The sequence below is a fragment of the Crassostrea angulata genome, chromosome 6, assembly GCF_025612915.1.
Source record: "Crassostrea angulata isolate pt1a10 chromosome 6, ASM2561291v2, whole genome shotgun sequence".
Lineage (NCBI taxonomy): Eukaryota > Metazoa > Mollusca > Bivalvia > Ostreida > Ostreidae > Magallana > Magallana angulata.
In genome coordinates, this window is record NC_069116.1 from 22,857,820 (window position 1) to 22,874,465 (window position 16,646).

Below are 16,646 nucleotides of genomic sequence, written 5' to 3' on the forward strand. Positions count from 1 at the left end.
GCCCACACTGAAATTTCAAAATAACACTCTGCAATTTCATAAGAAAAGAAATTACTTTGTAGTATGTTCAAAATCAAACAAAAAGGAAAAAAGAAAGAAACCTAAGCATAATATCTATACCTTAAGAGCTTCACCCCATGATGGTTTAATACAAGGTCTCTCTGGGTCCATTTCAACTGTATTGACCCTCTTCTGGAACAAGAGCAGTACAGAGTCCATGATCCTCATGATGAGATGAGGGGGCTTACCCAGTTTTCGGACAGTGGCGATATCAGCTGGTTTGATGGTATTCAAGGCAGCCTCTGCCTCCTCAAGAGCTGGGCGAGCCTTCTCCAACTTTTCAAAGGCAATGACCTTGTCACTCTCAATGGCATCTACAATGCCCTGAGCTTTGTCCTTGACCTTTTGCACTTGCTCTTTCACCTTTTCAGCGGCTTGTGCTTTGACTGTTACTTCTTTCAACACTTTATCAGCTTTTTCTGATGCAATGGCCAACTCTTTTTCTTTCACTGCTAGCTCCTCTTTCAGTAAGGCCACTTGCTGTCCAGCTTCGATCAGTTTCTCTAAACCAGTGTTCATTCTCTCTGCAAGTTCTCCTATTTCATTTTTCTTGTCGGAGTAAATTGTCTTGTAACCATTAATGAAAGATAAGTAGGACTTTGGAGTCACATGTGTTGAGCGACGGTATCTGAAAAGTACAGGGAAAAAATCATGACAAGTACTTAATATAAGCTAATTTCAGTTGTAAATATATAAAAGTATCAAAATGGAATCCTTGTCTATAATTACCTCTGGAAGTAGCTGACACAGGATTCTGCCACTCCGTCATGGATCAGACCCATGGTTTGGATGACCTGTTTCTTGACCTCTGCGGTGCATTCGATGTTAAAGTTGGACAGGAAGTGGTCAGCCACGGCAATAAGAGCATCCTTCGGCCAGCGCTGGAACCAATCCATCGTACATCCGGAGATCAGTCCGGGGAACTTCAGGGCTCTTGCTCGGAACTTCTCTCCAACCTTGTAAAAAAGATGAAGTTTTATGGCTAAGAGTTGTATATTCCATTTTGAATTTAATTTCCTGCAATTCCATTTCTCCTCATGGTGAAGCTTTGATGCAACATTTATATTCCATAATCATTATTGTCTACAAAATCTTAATTTAATAAGACATTTTTATGTTTCGTGACTATACTTACAGGGGAGAAACACAATACGACGTGGAGATTGTTTCGGACTCTGGTAAGGTAGTAGTCGTACAAATTTTCATTGGATGGTGGTCGCCTTGGAAACTCTTTCTTCATGATAGGGATAAGTTCTCCCATGATCTCATCCATCTCATCTCTGGCAAACAAGTTAGCTACCTGTCAAAACAAAGAAAACTCCCAGGTACTAACATTTCAGATTGATGATAGACGTAGAATATTTTGCTTGCAGAAGGATGTAGCTCTGAGTGAATCCCATGGTCACTTACGATTCCTGAGGAGAGAACGTTGTTGAGGTACTCCAGGAAAGCTTCGTCCTTGATCTCCTGGTCAGTGAAGATGAAGGTGATTCCCTTGCCCTGAGCACCAGCCGTACGGTACAGGTACTTCAGGTCTTCCAGCAGGTTGGACACATTGTACGACCTGTCAATCAACAAGACTAGGATCAGTTTTTCAGGAAATTCAAACCCATTTAAAACAGCAAAAATTTTCATCAAGAATCAATGAACATTATGAAAGTGAACATGGATTTGATGATCTAATATATGTGAGTCACATACAATCATATTGAAATTTATGACAACACTGATTTTTACATTCAGTTGTTTTATTATACATTCCAGTTACCAGCCTTACTTCTCCTTTTACAGCTATCATGTGAATGAAACAATTAATATCATGCTGTGGCCTATCATTGTCATTCAATATCATTTTACAGGTGGAATACAACACTTTCTGATTTTACATCAAATGACTTTTACCATTTCTTCTTTACTTCACCTCCTCCACTGGCAGAGGATGAGAAAACACACAGAAAAAATCAGCAATACAAGTCAGCTATATCAATTACTTTGAACTTTAGTAATGTTTTTTCAATATTTCTTTGAGGAGTAAGCCTGAGATAAAGCCTTCGCTCAGATTTATCTACCTTGTGAGAGTGATTTGGAACGTCTTGTAGCCGGCAATGAAGGAAGCCAGCTTGGTGAGGGACTGTTTGCCCGACCCTCCCACCCCCACAAGGAGGGCGTTACCCCTGGGGGTGCGGATGATCCTGGACACCTTCACCAGATGTATCATGGCATCCTTGAAGAACACCAGGTCCATTCCTGATCCTCGGATTCCCTCATTGTACTGTTGTAAGAACATCTGTAGCCTTTCTTCCAGGACTTCAAAGCTGGGAATCTGCAAAACAAATGTAACAAGCATTAAATAAACAGTGCCTTACCATCAGTTCTGTAAAAGCTTTTGTTTGTTTTGTTTCAGTTTAAAGATGTTATCAAACAATATCAAAGACTTATAATTTAATACTGGTTACTCTATCCACCTTAGCTGTGAATTGTAAAAATTGAAATTAGCCCGATTATAAGTGATTATTTAACAAGTATACAAGATATTTTCAATTTTTAATTGAATCTAAGATGAAACAAACCGGTTCATAGATCTTTGGCATGTCAAAGTCAGTATCTTCTGGCTCATCACCTGTGGCTTCAGGGGCATCTCTAGAGAAGTCAAAGGTTATAAATCAACCAATGAACAAAGATCTACTTCAGTAATGTAAAAAATTTCAGATTTATTTTAAGATGTTATTCTTTAAAAATTCCAAATATTTTTTTAAAATGGTAAGCATGGGGGTAAAATTCAGTTCATAAATATGCATAATGATTGATATATTATATTGTATTATGTGTCTATGTAGAAAGATAAAGAATCATAAATACATGCAATAATAAACACGGATTATTGGTTGTTGGATTAATACTAGAATTGTAATGTGCATAAAAAGGGAAAATATGTGATGCAAAATTAAAAAAAGGAAAACCCATAACTTCATAATCATGTACATGTATTAATATTTTGTGCAATCTGAAAATAAAATGTACCAAAAGACCGCAGCGAAAAAAGTCAAAATATTGATATAATGTTTTTCTACCCACCAGCCAAACACACAAAGGAAATAAAACATATTTTAAAAGATTCAATAAATCGAATTCCAAAATCTTTAAAAGCTAGGAATAAAGCTACCAAACATTCTAATGAAATCTCTAGAAAAAAAAAAAACACCAAAAGAGGATTGCATCTAAAGGAAATTTCCCACTCAACTACGGTACATCTCAATTAGAGGTTTATTGGTTCATCCTTTATATCTTACCCTCTTTAACCTTGTCGTAAGTACTGAAAACTGTTCTTTGTACCAAATTAGTTTCATTTACAAATTCTAATATTCATCATTTTGCAAAAAGTATCGTATATAAATTGTCCATTTTTTAGCTCAGGGGCCAGATCAAAAGCTCTTAATAAAGGTAAATATCGATCAAATTCAGTTCTATGAGGAAAGTATATGTGTATATTAATTTTAAATTTAAAGAACTTAGAAATACAATGAACTTTTGATCTTGTCCCAACTACTTTCACATTTTAATGAATCTCATGTACCTCATGAAATCTCCAAAGTAATAAGTAGGTTTGACAATTTCTAGAAAATCTTCACCCAGCTCATCACCGATAACACGCAACAAGGTTTTCTCAAACCAATGCCCATCTTCTGCTGTCGTGAACCTGTGGTTGTGTTGTTAGTACAAAAAAAGGGTAATAAATAAATAAAAACTAGTTAAAGCAAAAAAAGGGGGGGGAGGTAATGCAATCACTTCTTCCACCGAAGATTTTGGCTTCCCACACCGTGGTTCCCAGGAAGTGAATGCATCGAGAAGTGCAGGAAGGAAAAAAAATTAAAAAAGCTACAAAAAGAAAGCCAGGGTGAGGTCACCCCTAGGTTGTGCAATCCAAAGAAAGGCCGCATGGGGAAGGTAACTCACTTCATGAAGTCAACAAAATAATGGGTCGAATCGACCATTGCTCCGTGGGTCTCGCTCAGTTCCTCATTAATGACACGAGACATGGTCTTATTGAACCATGCCTGGTCCTCAAAGTTTGTAAATCTGATCAACACAATTTCGCAGTCAATACAGGCATATAAACAAATTGCTTTATCAATATCATTAAAGTTCAATCAACTAAAAATCACACAATTCTTTACATTAATAATTCTAATTATAATTTGAATGTTGAAAATTTACATACTATCATAGATATAAGTAAAATCATATAAACAATTAATTGTGATCTGAATAACTTTCACTGGCAAATCAACATCAGCATTCATATTCCGATTCGTAATTATCAATGAAGATACATAAATGCTGGCGACTGACCTGTCAGCAATGACACGGCTACATTCATGCTTCCAGAGCCAGAGCAGTTCTTTCTCTGATTTAATCACGCTACACTCCGTGTTGATCATGCCCTGCCAGATTCTGGACAAGTCACGCAAGTTGAAAATGTAGTGGAACTTGGCTGGAGTTGGCAACATCTTGATCTGCAACACAATTATGACAAGCATGATTGTATTTTCAAGTTCAAAAATAATAAACATATACCTGTGTAATTTCATATTCTATTGCAGCTGCATACATACAAGTTTTAACTGCACAAGTTCCAAATTGACAATTTTTCAAAAATTTGGCAATGGACAACTAGTCCAGAAAAAACTTCTATCCATGAGCAAATAAGAATATAAAAGCCAGGACAAGGTAGATCTGAGTCTGATTCTTTCTCAAAATTTGAGAACGGTAATTGGTTCCAGTATTTCTTTACCATATTGAACTTTAGCGAAAATATTCTAATTGCACCACTTCTCATTGATTACATAATTATAAGAAATAAAGCTTCTTCTAAAATAAAAACTCATTACAATTGAAACTGAATGTCCATATTGTAGCTAAACTTTTCAGGCAGGGCAAAAGTAAATCAAAATCAGGAGGACAGTTTTCTCAGTTACCAGAGGGACAACTGTCAACTCAGACACCTGTCCTACTGACCTTTGTGAGCTGCCAGAGTCGTCTCGTAATGGGAACCAGTTTAGCTGTCATGTCGATCACATCCTTCGCGAATCCTCTGTCTGTGATGTAGTGACCACACCCGATACAGCTGAAGATCTTGTCGATGGATGGGTTGGAGGGAAGGGTACAGTTAATGATCACAAACTGTCTCTTCAATCTCTGAGGAATGTCATTTCTCCCTCCTCCTGGCTGAATCATGGCTGCCAAGAACTAAAGACAACAAATAAAACAGACATTAACTCAAAATTATTACCTATCTTTCCAGTTTATGAAATGGATAAAACTGAGTTCCTTTTTAGATAGATACTTTTTGTAGATTTTGTACCATATCTGAAAGAAATAGATAAACAAAGTGAAATAGAATGGTTTTACCCCATGAAATTTAGATTTACCTGGACATCAGCAATGTTGGTGAAATCTCCTGGTTTCTCCAGGTTGTAAAATCCTTTGTACTCCATCAGTTGTCTGACAATCTCGTTAGCGATCTGGTCTCCCCACTCATTGATGACTGGCATGTTGATGTCATCAACAAATATTGTCATCTTCTTACCAGCAGGTGGACCATAGGTACTGCCCACTCTCTTGTCCACATAACTTTCCACTGTTCTCTATATTATTAAACAGAAAAGTTTTAAGTATTCCTTATAATAGATTTTAATTTCCAAACCTGCAATAAGCAACTGAACATCAAAGTATACTGATAATACAATTACGCTCCAAGCCAGGCTCATGCATATAAAAAAAGTGTATTAATTAACAAGCTCAAAAAACATAAGAAACAAGTTCAGTTATAATGCATCATGCCATGAACTCTGTTAAAAAATTGAACAACTTCATCTGGAACTGGGCACCTACCTGGAACATGAGAGGAGTGGTGGCAGAAGAGAAGTTGAGTGACTGACCCAGATGGTACTCTGGGTTGTATTTGCCCATGTAACCGTTGATCATCACAGTCTTGGCGGTACCTTGCTCTCCAATCAGGAGGACAGCCTTGCCTTGTTTGGAGATGGTGTTGATGAGAAATTCTGTACGGACATTGTCCACCATGGGAACAAGAATGGAGCCGTATTCTGGGGTGCTGTCTGTTGGGTAATGGTAAGGCTCCACTTTATTGCTCCAGTGCTGCCACTGGCCTGGTAAGGAAAGAGAAAAATAATTATCAATTTCAAAGATACATCCTTAAAAATTACAGAGTTAATCAAGATGCGAGCAGTGAGCATTGACTCTGATAGCATGCTTTTGCTTACAATCAATCTCTTTGAATCAGACTTATTAGAAATCTAAGTCTATACACACCATTGGTATCCACCATGTAATCAAACATTGTTTCGTCTGCGTCCCTGTTTGTGGGTGGCAGGTCCAATACAATGTCATCATTGCCTCTCATGAATTCCTCCACCTTAATCCTGTCGTCCCACTCCAGGAAGGCACCGATGGTCCACATCAGAGTGAAGATGTACAAGTGTTCATAGTGGGACTGGCTGACCGAGCCCGAGTCCTTGTCGTCCTTCGAGGGGATCAGTCCCTCTAGCAGCTTGCAGGCCTGTGAGATGATGAAGGCTTCCAGGACCTCCATCTTAAAGGTCAGGTTCTGAACGGCATACTGCAGCACTAACGGGAATGAGCGCTCAAACAGGTCCATGATAATGGCTTGCTCATTGACAGGTCGAGAGTTCAGCCAGCACTGTTAAGAAGAAAGCAAACAACAACATTTTAAACGTTCTGTGATTAAAAAAGTAACAAAAACATCTGTGAGGTAAAAAATGGTACAAATGTTCATTGTTTGGAAAATAAAACTGTTTTTTATCATACGATACATAAACATAATTTACATATTTGATTTGCTTAAACTTTTCTATTCTCAACAAAAATTATCAATTTTAAACTAAATTTCTTTGATATTTTTTTTTAATTCTAACTAAACTGAATTTAAAAGCATAGAATTTAAATTAAAAATTATAAGCAGTCATTAACTACTTACCTGTAGAATTGGTTTCCAATCCAGGCCAGAGCTGGACATGTAGACCATACCGTTCCTGGAGACAGTGGCGGGGGAGGCATTGTCAATGTTGTGGGGCTCAAAGATGATCTTGCAGTTGGGGGCCATGGGGATACGGTCCCCATTAGCCAGGGTCAGAGTCTTGTTGTCATCCAGCACAGAGTTCAAGTTCTCGATCCAGATAGCATCCACAGGCCCGTCCAGCACCAACCAGATGTGTTCACCTATAAGAGACACAGGAAAGTTTGTCAGTCACAAAAAACTCTCCCTCTTTCCCCCATTCCCCTCTCCTAGCTTAGATGTTTTAGAGGAGTTACCTTTCTTGGCTCTGAGGGTCCTTCTCCACAGAGTTGAGAAGATTCCGTCAGTCCAGTCATTAGTGGCTACGTCTAGTCGACCAAACATCTGGGGGGCGGTGATAGCCTTGGGGTTCATCCTCAGCTCCTTGTGGGGTTCTCCACAGTCTGTCATAGCCTTCATCAGAATGTGGATACAGCAGGTCTTTCCTGCTCCACTGGGTCCCAGGGTCATCATACCGTGACGCACTCTCTGGGTTTCGAACAGCTGAAAGTGTATCAAAATTATTTAGCTATTCATTATTTTATTAGTGATTTCATTAACAGATGACATCACTTGACATATCTTAAAAATGAATTTTAGACTTCTTAAACAAGTAAATAATTAGTTGCTACAAGAACTTTTATCTACACACCTGGATGAGTTTCAGTGTCCATGGAGGATGGGCCACTAGTTTAGCTTCATCAATCTGTCTGGCTATGGCTCCTTCCAGGTCGGGATAACCTCCCTTGTCCAAGGTAATTCCTGGGAACAAATCGTTGATCAGGGACAGGAAGAGGGGTTCGTCTTGGTCCACAAGCTTAGAAAGGTTCATGTCTCTCAACACTCTCATCACACTCATGGCCTCAGGGTCATCCTTATTCTGTCTCTTGACAGTACCCAGGGTTCTCAGACAGGACAGGATGTTTCTGAGACCAAAGTCATAATGCACCTGTTTTGTGAGCTGCTCTTCACAGAGTTTGTACAGGGTGTAGAATTTCCTGGCCAGCGTGATGTTGTCAAGGAAACCAACAGAGGCCAGTTTGACACGGATGATAATCTGTCTGTCAGGGACCATCATGGCCACAGTACGGAAGTTGATCTTCAGATTTTCTGGCAACTCCTGACGACCAGCATAACCAGGGTTCTAGAAAATAAATCAGTGATTAAGTAAGTATTCAACAATATTTTTGAACACATACATATCAGAATATATGTGGACGTGCAGTCACAACATAAGAAATCTGTTATCTATATGACAAACCCAAATTAATTTACCATTGTCAAGAAGATTCCAAATTCTGGACTTAGAGTCACATTATCACCATCTGTAAAGATGAAGGCCTTCTTCCTCTCCTTTTTGGCACCTAACACAATAGCAATCTGCTGGGCAGCCACAGACAACACTGGCAAGTCAATACGATTGAACTCGTCAAAGCATCCCCATGACCCAGACTGGGCCAGACCTTTGTAGATACGACCCAAACCTCTGAAGTCCATCTGATCGGAGCAGTTGAAGACAACCACATATTTACCCAGACAGCGACCCATGTCTTTGGTGGTCTCTGTTTTCCCTGTCCCGGCGGGACCAGCTGGAGCTCCTCCCATTGACATTCCAAGGGCCTGAGCCAGGGTTATGTAACATCTGAAACACAGTAACAGATTAATATGGTATTTTAAAAAAAAATTTCATCTTGGAACATCTCAACAATGATGTACATATGAGATATGGCAAAATTAACATTAAATATGAATTTATCTGAGAGTTACCTCCCTTCTATCACAGGGCCTTACAAATATTTTATGGAATTTCAAATAACTCGTAATAGGCATGTACATTTGTAAGTTCTATTACACAGAATTTGTTAATGTACCTGTCAGTAAGAGGGGTAATGACAAGACGCTCGGTACATCCCAGGAACTCGTTCTGATAGATAAAGTCCACATCAGTGACCGAGATCTGACACTTGTCCTGGTCCTCCAAGAAATAGAATCGGGACTGCTTCAGCCACTCAAAGTCTGTGGGTGACTTCACATGCATGCGGCACTACAAGAAAACAGACATTGATAGCTTATAGTGTCAGATTTTCTTACATCAGCACTTAAAAAGTAAACAACTGGTGATAAATATTTCTGAGCAAGGATTTTCCATTTCAGCAGTTTTATAGAAAAAAATATAAATTGATACATGATTTTAATATTATATATAATACCACTCATTTTCTGATTCAAAATAAAAAGTAAACTAAAATAACAACAAAATTGATTCTTTTATCTGGGATTAGGAAATACAGAATACTATCTTTTTAAAAATGGCTTTTAAACAGCATTCAAAATACAGCAAATTTACCAGGTCATCAAAGATGTCCTTCTGGTGGACGTGGATAGTGATGAGGGTCTCAAACTTTGTCCTTTCCACCTTGGTCAGGTCCTGTGTGGTCTGGTTAATCAGGATGTTCAGCAGGTCCAGGAACGCCTGGTTCGTCTGCTGCATGATCTTCCTGTCGTAGCGGGCGTGGGTCAGTGCCTCTGTGGAATCACGAGTCCAGATCATCTGGATACCCAGGATTCCAACCTAAAACAAACAGATCAAAATTCTTAACCAATAGCTTGAATTTAAGCAAGTATTTAATTTAAAAACATACATACTCAAATCACCACAACAATATGGATCCATCACTATTAACTTGCTTAAATCATTAAAATCAAGATCCTTTATAGTTTTTCCAGAATGGAAATTTTTATTTTCATTAGAATAGGATATCAATCTGAAATGTTTGTTTACCTGGGCAGGAAACATGTTGAGGAACTCCAGAAGCTGGAAGCTGCTATCCTGGATAGACATGGCCGCCGTCCGGATGACTCCGTGCAGAGACTTCTGGGACATCAACATGAGAGACATCAGCCAGGTCTCCACATTACCTTCAGCCTTCACAGGCTTCTCAAGCTTTTGGAATAAACAGATATATTTATCACTCAGTTACTCAACAATTACATTAACACACAAATGTTAAAATCATGATTCCAGTTCTGTAAAAACACATTATCAGGCTCCTCTTTACTTGGATTAAGGCCAAGAAATCAGTGATTCTAGTGATGTGCATTGTAAAATTGTACAAAATGTTGAATACTACTTACATCTATAGTTTCATTTTCTGAGGAGTAAATGGCCAGAATCTGGTCGTAGAATTTTTCATGAAACTTGACTGTCTTGAGATTGTCAAACACAGACAACAAGTGGGCCTGGATAGTGTGGGGGTCGCTAGCCTGACCCAGGATCTCCAGCAGGGCGGGGTCAGACACAAAGAAGAATCGGGGGAACAACAGACGCTTCTTCTCAAGGTATCTAAGGGAGAAAATGATACATTAGACAATCATTTCCATTTTATAGTGACTGTAACAAAAATATTAATCATATCGTCCACTTGACAGTATGATTAATATTTCTGTTGATCTCAATTCAAACCAAGATTAACCATTTAACAATCTACTCATACCACAATGTTCTTATTAACATAATTCTTCAATTTTCCATAACATCAGCAAATAGTTCAAGGTCTACCTTTATTTTAAGCAAGTAATCAACAATAACCAAGTAGCTGTCAGTATTTTCAGTAATTTGATCTTGTCTGTCCCTTACCCAGTGAGTGACTTCTGACAGAGCTCTAGCTGTTCCAGGAGGTGGGGCAGGAGCTGCATCAGGGTCTCGTCTCCAACACAACACTGCACCACATTGGGCGTCTCGTGGGCCCGGGTCATTATCTTGATCCACGACTTGTCAATGTTGCTGAAACGTTTGGCTTCCTGTTTGGAGCAGAAACAATACAATTAATAAATGCTTGTTGCAAAACAGAATTTTCAAAAGTTAAAATTTACACTCTTTTGATTTCAGATCTGTGTTTAAAATTCTAAATCTAACATTTTGGGGGAAAAAATTTATACATTAAATAGGTTTTTTTCAATTCAAATTTTTTACCTTGGGCAGCTGTTTGGCAATGTCCCCACCAACAAATACAGCCTCCAAGTATACCCAAAGGTTCTGAACAGTCATCCAGTTCTCAATGATCTCAGAGGAGTTGGTCAAATTCTGCACCCAGAGCTGAATATTCTTCTTGAAGGGAGCATTGTACCTTAAAAGTTTAACACAAATACAATAAAGATATGCATCAACCTGATTCAAACACCATTATTGTACATGGTCATACTGCTGAGATAGAAGGATCTTGCCCTTTGTTTCTAGCAGTGTGTCATACCTGTTGCTGAGCAGGGAGCTGAGAACCATGAGAGAGTCTTCCATAAGTGAGACAATTTCTGAGGTGTTGTCTCCCCTGAGCAGTAACTCTCCTCTGTTCTTGAATTGAGCGAAGGTAAATTCCTTGTTGTTCCAGTCGGCAATGACCTGTTTCAGTTTGGCTTCAATGTCCTTCTCCTTGACGGCTGAGATACAGATATCCTGTAAAACACAGCCAGTTATCAGAGTTACATCTACCTCTCACTTACATATCAATTCAAAGCTTCATACACGTGACAATAAGTAATATTTGAGTAATAACAGTGATTCATACCTCAATTTCTTCCTTGAACTCAAGAAGTGGGGCTTCCAGAATGTTCTTAAGAGCAAAGTTGTCACTCTCCACGTCGAACACGTGACTTGTAACCTCAGCCATCCTATTCCAGTGACGCGGCTTCATGGCCTTGTTTGTCATCAGCTCAAGAAGAGGCACCATCTCATTAAAGTTGTCAATTGTTTTCTTCAAGTCTTCAAAGGCAGGCCAGTCCTTTAAGGCACGTGGAAGTTTCCTACACCTGTAAGTATTAACATATTGTAACATATCCTTCTATACATACAAAACATCCCTAATTTTATTTATCAGTAAGACAAAGTGGTTAACAATTATATGTAGACATAATATTATATCAATAATTTCAGTTTTATTCATATTTCAATGCCTTACTTGTTCTGGAATTCAAGCAGTTCATTGTTGATTTTCTCAATGTTAATGTCCGCCCACAGAATGTCATAATATCCATGCACAGTCTCCAGAACATTGTTGTACAAGCTGTACAGCTTCTGGAGCAAATTCAGCTCCTTCTTAATCTGTCCGAGCTTGGGATAATCTGACACAGGCAGACCGAACAGTTCCTCTCCCCCAGTGTAAGTGATGAACTTCTTGTAAAGGACGTCAAAGTTGTTCTGGAAGATGATGAGTCTGTCAGAGGCCTCGCGAGGGGGAACTCCAGCACACATTGGTCCTTGCTGTTGGAATGAGAAGAAATTCAAATTGCATTAAAATGTTTCCAAGAAGTGAGGAAAAAAGGTTTAATAAAGAAATTTTTTTTTGTTTAATAGAACAAAAATCGAAAACTTTGCAAGTAACCGCAGTTGCGTAAATTATTAGAGAAAAGTTTTAAGTTTAAAAAATAATAAAGATGTATAATTGAAGTTTTCATATACTTGTACAAGAGCCATACAAAACTCACCGTGTCGTATTTGCCGTAGAAGTCACTGCAGTCCGTATTGAAGGTTTTGACGTTTTCGATAAGCTCCGACTTGAACTGCGGCTGAACCTGGAGGAGTTCCGTCTGGACCTCGGAGGTCTGGACCTGCAGTTTCTCCCAGGAGTAGCGCAGCGTGTCGCACTTCTCTGTCTCTTCCTTGTTGACCGGCAGGTCATGCTTGATTAGCATGGCATAGGACTCCTACAGAGTAAAACATTGGGGTTATTTCATCTCACATACACTTTTATATTAGAGGTTATTTTACACTTCAAGTTTACACTGCATATTGATATACTTAAAATTTGATTTTGGAAGGTTGGTAAGGGTCGGTTGGGTGAAGATGCTTTCAAATGTCAACTTACCTCAATTGGACCAATCAACATGTCAATCCTGATTTCATCATCTCGAATTTCTTTAAGGGCTGCCATGGCGAACCTGATATCATCGAGGTCCTTGAGGGGCCGAGACAGGCGCTTGGTGAGGTCCTCAATGAAAGTGAAGATCCTCTCCATCTCCATGCTATATTTCTGGTTACAGGCTTTGCCATAGTGGAGCTTCCATGCTTTGGTTTCGGTTGTCAAACCAAGCTTCAGGTTCTCTGGAAAAGGGCACTAACAGCTTTTAACCATGTTATGTGTTTTTTCATAAAACATCTATTGAACTTCTGCTACTATAAGTTTATTTTTAAATAGCATTCAATGTCCAATTTTTCCAAGAACAAGCATCAACAAGATGTTTAATTGGGATAAACATGTACTCATGATTACTTTTTTTTGCAAGTCAATATGCAACCTTAATGAACAAATAGTTTACCCCTGAAAATATCAACAATTGTATAGTCAGTGCCTTCGGCTTCCTACCTGTATACAGGGCAATAGGGCCGACATCGTAGAACTCTGGCAGTCCGTTGATCTCCACCTCCAGCTCCTCGTAGTGCTTGATTTTGGCCTCGTACTCCGACAGCTTGGGGTCTTCCTTGTTGAACTCCACCAGGTCATCCTCTCTGTCCTTTTCCCAGATTGGGTGATAGCCAGAGAATCGGTCTAGGGCAGTAGTCACCTCCTAATAAAGTATCAAGTTAAATTCCTGTTACTAAACATCTCTTATCAATGACTTTCCATTTCAATGAGTAAAAAATCACAAGCAAGCAGTGTTCTTCCACTTCTTTTATAGCATTTAAAAAAATACACCAATGACAGGAAATTCTCAAAATATTTAAAAAGGAAACAAGCATCTGTTTCTTACCTTTTTGGTGGAGTTGATGGATGTGGAGAGAAGGGACACCAGCTTGGTGACTTCCTTGTTCTCGGACACAGCCTTGAAGTAGTTCTTGGCCTGCTGGGTGATGGTGTAGTTCTTCATCTCAGTTTCCTCTTCCTTCTTCTCTCCAGCAGCATCAGAGGCAGCACTGACCACACTCTGTCTGCGATCGGCTGCCACAGCATGCTCACGGTCTACAGCCGATTTCTGAGGTCGTTTTCTCTCCTCACTCCATTTAGCCACGCCTTTACTGACAGATATGATCATCTGAGCAGCTTTGTTGACAGTCTGTTGAACCTCATCTAATGCAGGCTGCATTACAATGTTTGGGATGGCCAAAGTAGCGAAGGTCTTAAAGAAGGGGCCACTATCTTTCTTAGCATCACCAAAGCCTCCAGAATCTCCTGCAATAAAGAAATAAGAATTTTTTTTCAACTTCTCTTTCATCCACCATTCAAAATCACTTTATTCTCTATAAAGTGTATCAGATTGTGAGGAAAAGTTCTACCTATATATGCATTATCCTTACCCAGGTAGTGGACCATCGAGCTAGAGGTGATTCGTTTCCGTAGAGATTCCAGGGTATTCTTGGTGACCTTCATCAGGGCGTCCTGGTTCCTGTGATTGAAGTGAGCCAGCAGCTCATTGGCTGCCTCCTCGATGTTCTCTCTCATTTCTCGCTTCTTCTTGGCCACTAGATGAGCTTTAGAAGACACAGGGCGAGACTTCCTGCTGCTGGTCCTAGCTCCCTGGGATCCAGTGGGACTACCAGCCTGGCTTCGTTGTTCTTCTATTTAAAATAATAAAATATTTCATTCATTGAATACAATTAGCAGTGTTTCACTAATTATCTTATCTTCTTGAGTACAAGAGCTATCTTTGTTATATATCTTTAAAAACTTTACCTTCATCTTCTTCCATCTCAATCTTCTCATCTTCATCCTCGAAATCAACAGGACACAACATGTTGATCAGTTCATTGGCCGCTTCCTCCACCACCAGAGATTTTGTCTGCAAGGCCACAGCTCCTTTGGCACACAGCATCTGAATAACACAACGGAATCAATATTGTCAGGTTTTCTCCCTTTGCTCCCATTGTAGATTTTAGTTTAAGGTTCCATCTCCACCATTCCCTATAAACATACCTGAGTGTTCTCCAGGAAGGCGTCACAAAGCCAGGGCTCGTCCTCTGGAAGCTGACACAGCTTGGTAGTGGACATCTCCTTCAGGACGGCGTCAATCCGGAACTCCATCAGGTCGTGGGCACGGTCCATCAGGAGCTCCAGTTCTCCCAACACGCTGTACACTTCCTGGATGTACTCCTGGATGTTGAGAGAGGTCCAGGAAAGCTTGCTCAGGCCCGGCTCCAGTCTCTTGTCCACTTTACTAACATGTGGACCCATCAAACTCTCAAAGGCTGTGGGGATCTTACTCCTCACCCTCTTATTTTCTTGCAATAGCATCTAACAAATAGAACAATACAGATTATGATCACAAATAGGATACTAATACTCAGATACTGTAATTAAAATGAAGGTTCCCTCAGGCTTCACCATTAGAACACCATGTTGATTTACCTGCAGTGCACTGTAGTTGTCTTTGTACTCAGTCTGCTTGGCCCTCATTGTGATGGCCAGTGGAGGAATCTCCAGTCCCAGCCTGGCCATGCACTCAGTCTCCCTCACCATGGTCAGAATTTGGGGGTCAAAGTTTACAAACAGTTCCGCAGTCTCTGGGTGTTTGATCAGGAGTGAGGCCTGAAGTCCTGATCTAGCAGCCTCAATCTACATAACATAGCATCCATCAGTAAAGTAAAACACAACGGGGAGAAAATCTATTCTCTTATGATAATAAACAATAAAATTTTAATGTTTTTTCAGAATTATACACAAAGCTGGTACCTGTCTGAGCCATCCTCTGTGGTACAACATCTCAAACTCCAGCAGGACTTTGGCCAGTTTGTTGAAGTTCTTGATGATCCTCTTCGCCTCTGGCATTTCCAGGAGTTTTCCTTGCTGTTTGAAGACTTCCATGGGTTCCTGGATGCGACGGTAGAGCTGCCTGGCCCAGGCTATCTTCCCTGTTTAAGACAAATAATTCTATTGTAAGAACCTTTTTTCTTTAATACAATTTAACTTAGATGATAGGTATTAAAGACAAGTCATCATAATTGAATTTCCACTCACCAGCAATAGGAGGCAGATCTCTGGCCACCGGTGGGTCATTCTTGTTTTTCTGGTACAGTTTGGACACATTCTCAATGTCCTTTCCGTAGTGACTGAGGATTCTCTGGTACTTGTCGTAGATACCCAGTCCTGGTAAGTTCAGCTTCTCGAACCTCTGAAGTAGGACCAGGGCTCTGGTGGTACTGACGATCTTCTCAAACTTCTGGTCCATGAACATCTGGATGTTTTGCTAAAATTCAGAAAGGGTAAAGGTAACAATATTCTCTAGTCAGCAAAATTAAGATTTTTTTTAGTTAGGGGAAAATTTATCAGTCCTGGGTTTCACAAAATAATATACCGGTATATACAATTGATCTCTATCAATTACATCACTGTCACTTACATGAAGTTCTGCCACCATTCTCTTGAATTCATCAAAGTCCAGTTCAAACTCAGTCTTCCTCTGGTCCAAGAAGTCATATGGTTTCTTCTTCATGTTGGTCACAATGACATTGAATCTTGTTGCTGACTGCTCAATTCCTGTAAATGAAGACCACAACATGTTACTA

The 16,646-nt window shown here is 39.6% G+C and overlaps 1 protein-coding gene across 9 annotated transcripts in view; it reads right to left on the reverse strand.

Annotated features, from left to right (window-relative positions):
• The window catches only part of LOC128187735 (dynein axonemal heavy chain 5-like), a 60,102-nt gene that overhangs the window by 8,491 nt on the left and 34,965 nt on the right, over positions 1–16,646 (reverse strand). For 8 of the 9 annotated variants that reach the window (XM_052858266.1, XM_052858267.1, XM_052858269.1 and 5 more), the window contains 36 exons: positions 16,481–16,617; positions 16,099–16,327; positions 15,814–15,992; positions 15,490–15,696; positions 15,058–15,375; positions 14,818–14,956; positions 14,442–14,702; positions 13,898–14,316; positions 13,513–13,714; positions 13,015–13,250; positions 12,635–12,853; positions 12,109–12,410; positions 11,719–11,959; positions 11,407–11,606; positions 11,130–11,283; positions 10,794–10,957; positions 10,292–10,499; positions 9,939–10,100; positions 9,504–9,728; positions 9,028–9,200; positions 8,432–8,798; positions 7,809–8,300; positions 7,414–7,660; positions 7,079–7,320; positions 6,394–6,781; positions 5,953–6,230; positions 5,490–5,705; positions 5,077–5,307; positions 4,411–4,574; positions 4,015–4,137; positions 2,631–2,700; positions 2,130–2,383; positions 1,471–1,624; positions 1,196–1,360; positions 790–1,016; positions 121–688 (listed from right to left, as the gene is read on the reverse strand). In XM_052858266.1, coding sequence (XP_052714226.1) covers positions 121–688; positions 790–1,016; positions 1,196–1,360; positions 1,471–1,624; positions 2,130–2,383; positions 2,631–2,700; positions 4,015–4,137; positions 4,411–4,574; positions 5,077–5,307; positions 5,490–5,705; positions 5,953–6,230; positions 6,394–6,781; positions 7,079–7,320; positions 7,414–7,660; positions 7,809–8,300; positions 8,432–8,798; positions 9,028–9,200; positions 9,504–9,728; positions 9,939–10,100; positions 10,292–10,499; positions 10,794–10,957; positions 11,130–11,283; positions 11,407–11,606; positions 11,719–11,959; positions 12,109–12,410; positions 12,635–12,853; positions 13,015–13,250; positions 13,513–13,714; positions 13,898–14,316; positions 14,442–14,702; positions 14,818–14,956; positions 15,058–15,375; positions 15,490–15,696; positions 15,814–15,992; positions 16,099–16,327; positions 16,481–16,617 — 8,561 coding nt within the window. Of the gene's footprint in view, positions 1–120; positions 689–789; positions 1,017–1,195; positions 1,361–1,470; positions 1,625–2,129; positions 2,384–2,630; positions 2,701–3,634; positions 3,758–4,014; positions 4,138–4,410; positions 4,575–5,076; positions 5,308–5,489; positions 5,706–5,952; positions 6,231–6,393; positions 6,782–7,078; positions 7,321–7,413; positions 7,661–7,808; positions 8,301–8,431; positions 8,799–9,027; positions 9,201–9,503; positions 9,729–9,938; positions 10,101–10,291; positions 10,500–10,793; positions 10,958–11,129; positions 11,284–11,406; positions 11,607–11,718; positions 11,960–12,108; positions 12,411–12,634; positions 12,854–13,014; positions 13,251–13,512; positions 13,715–13,897; positions 14,317–14,441; positions 14,703–14,817; positions 14,957–15,057; positions 15,376–15,489; positions 15,697–15,813; positions 15,993–16,098; positions 16,328–16,480; positions 16,618–16,646 lie in introns of all 9 variants that reach the window. The other variant, XM_052858264.1, reaches the window with a different exon arrangement.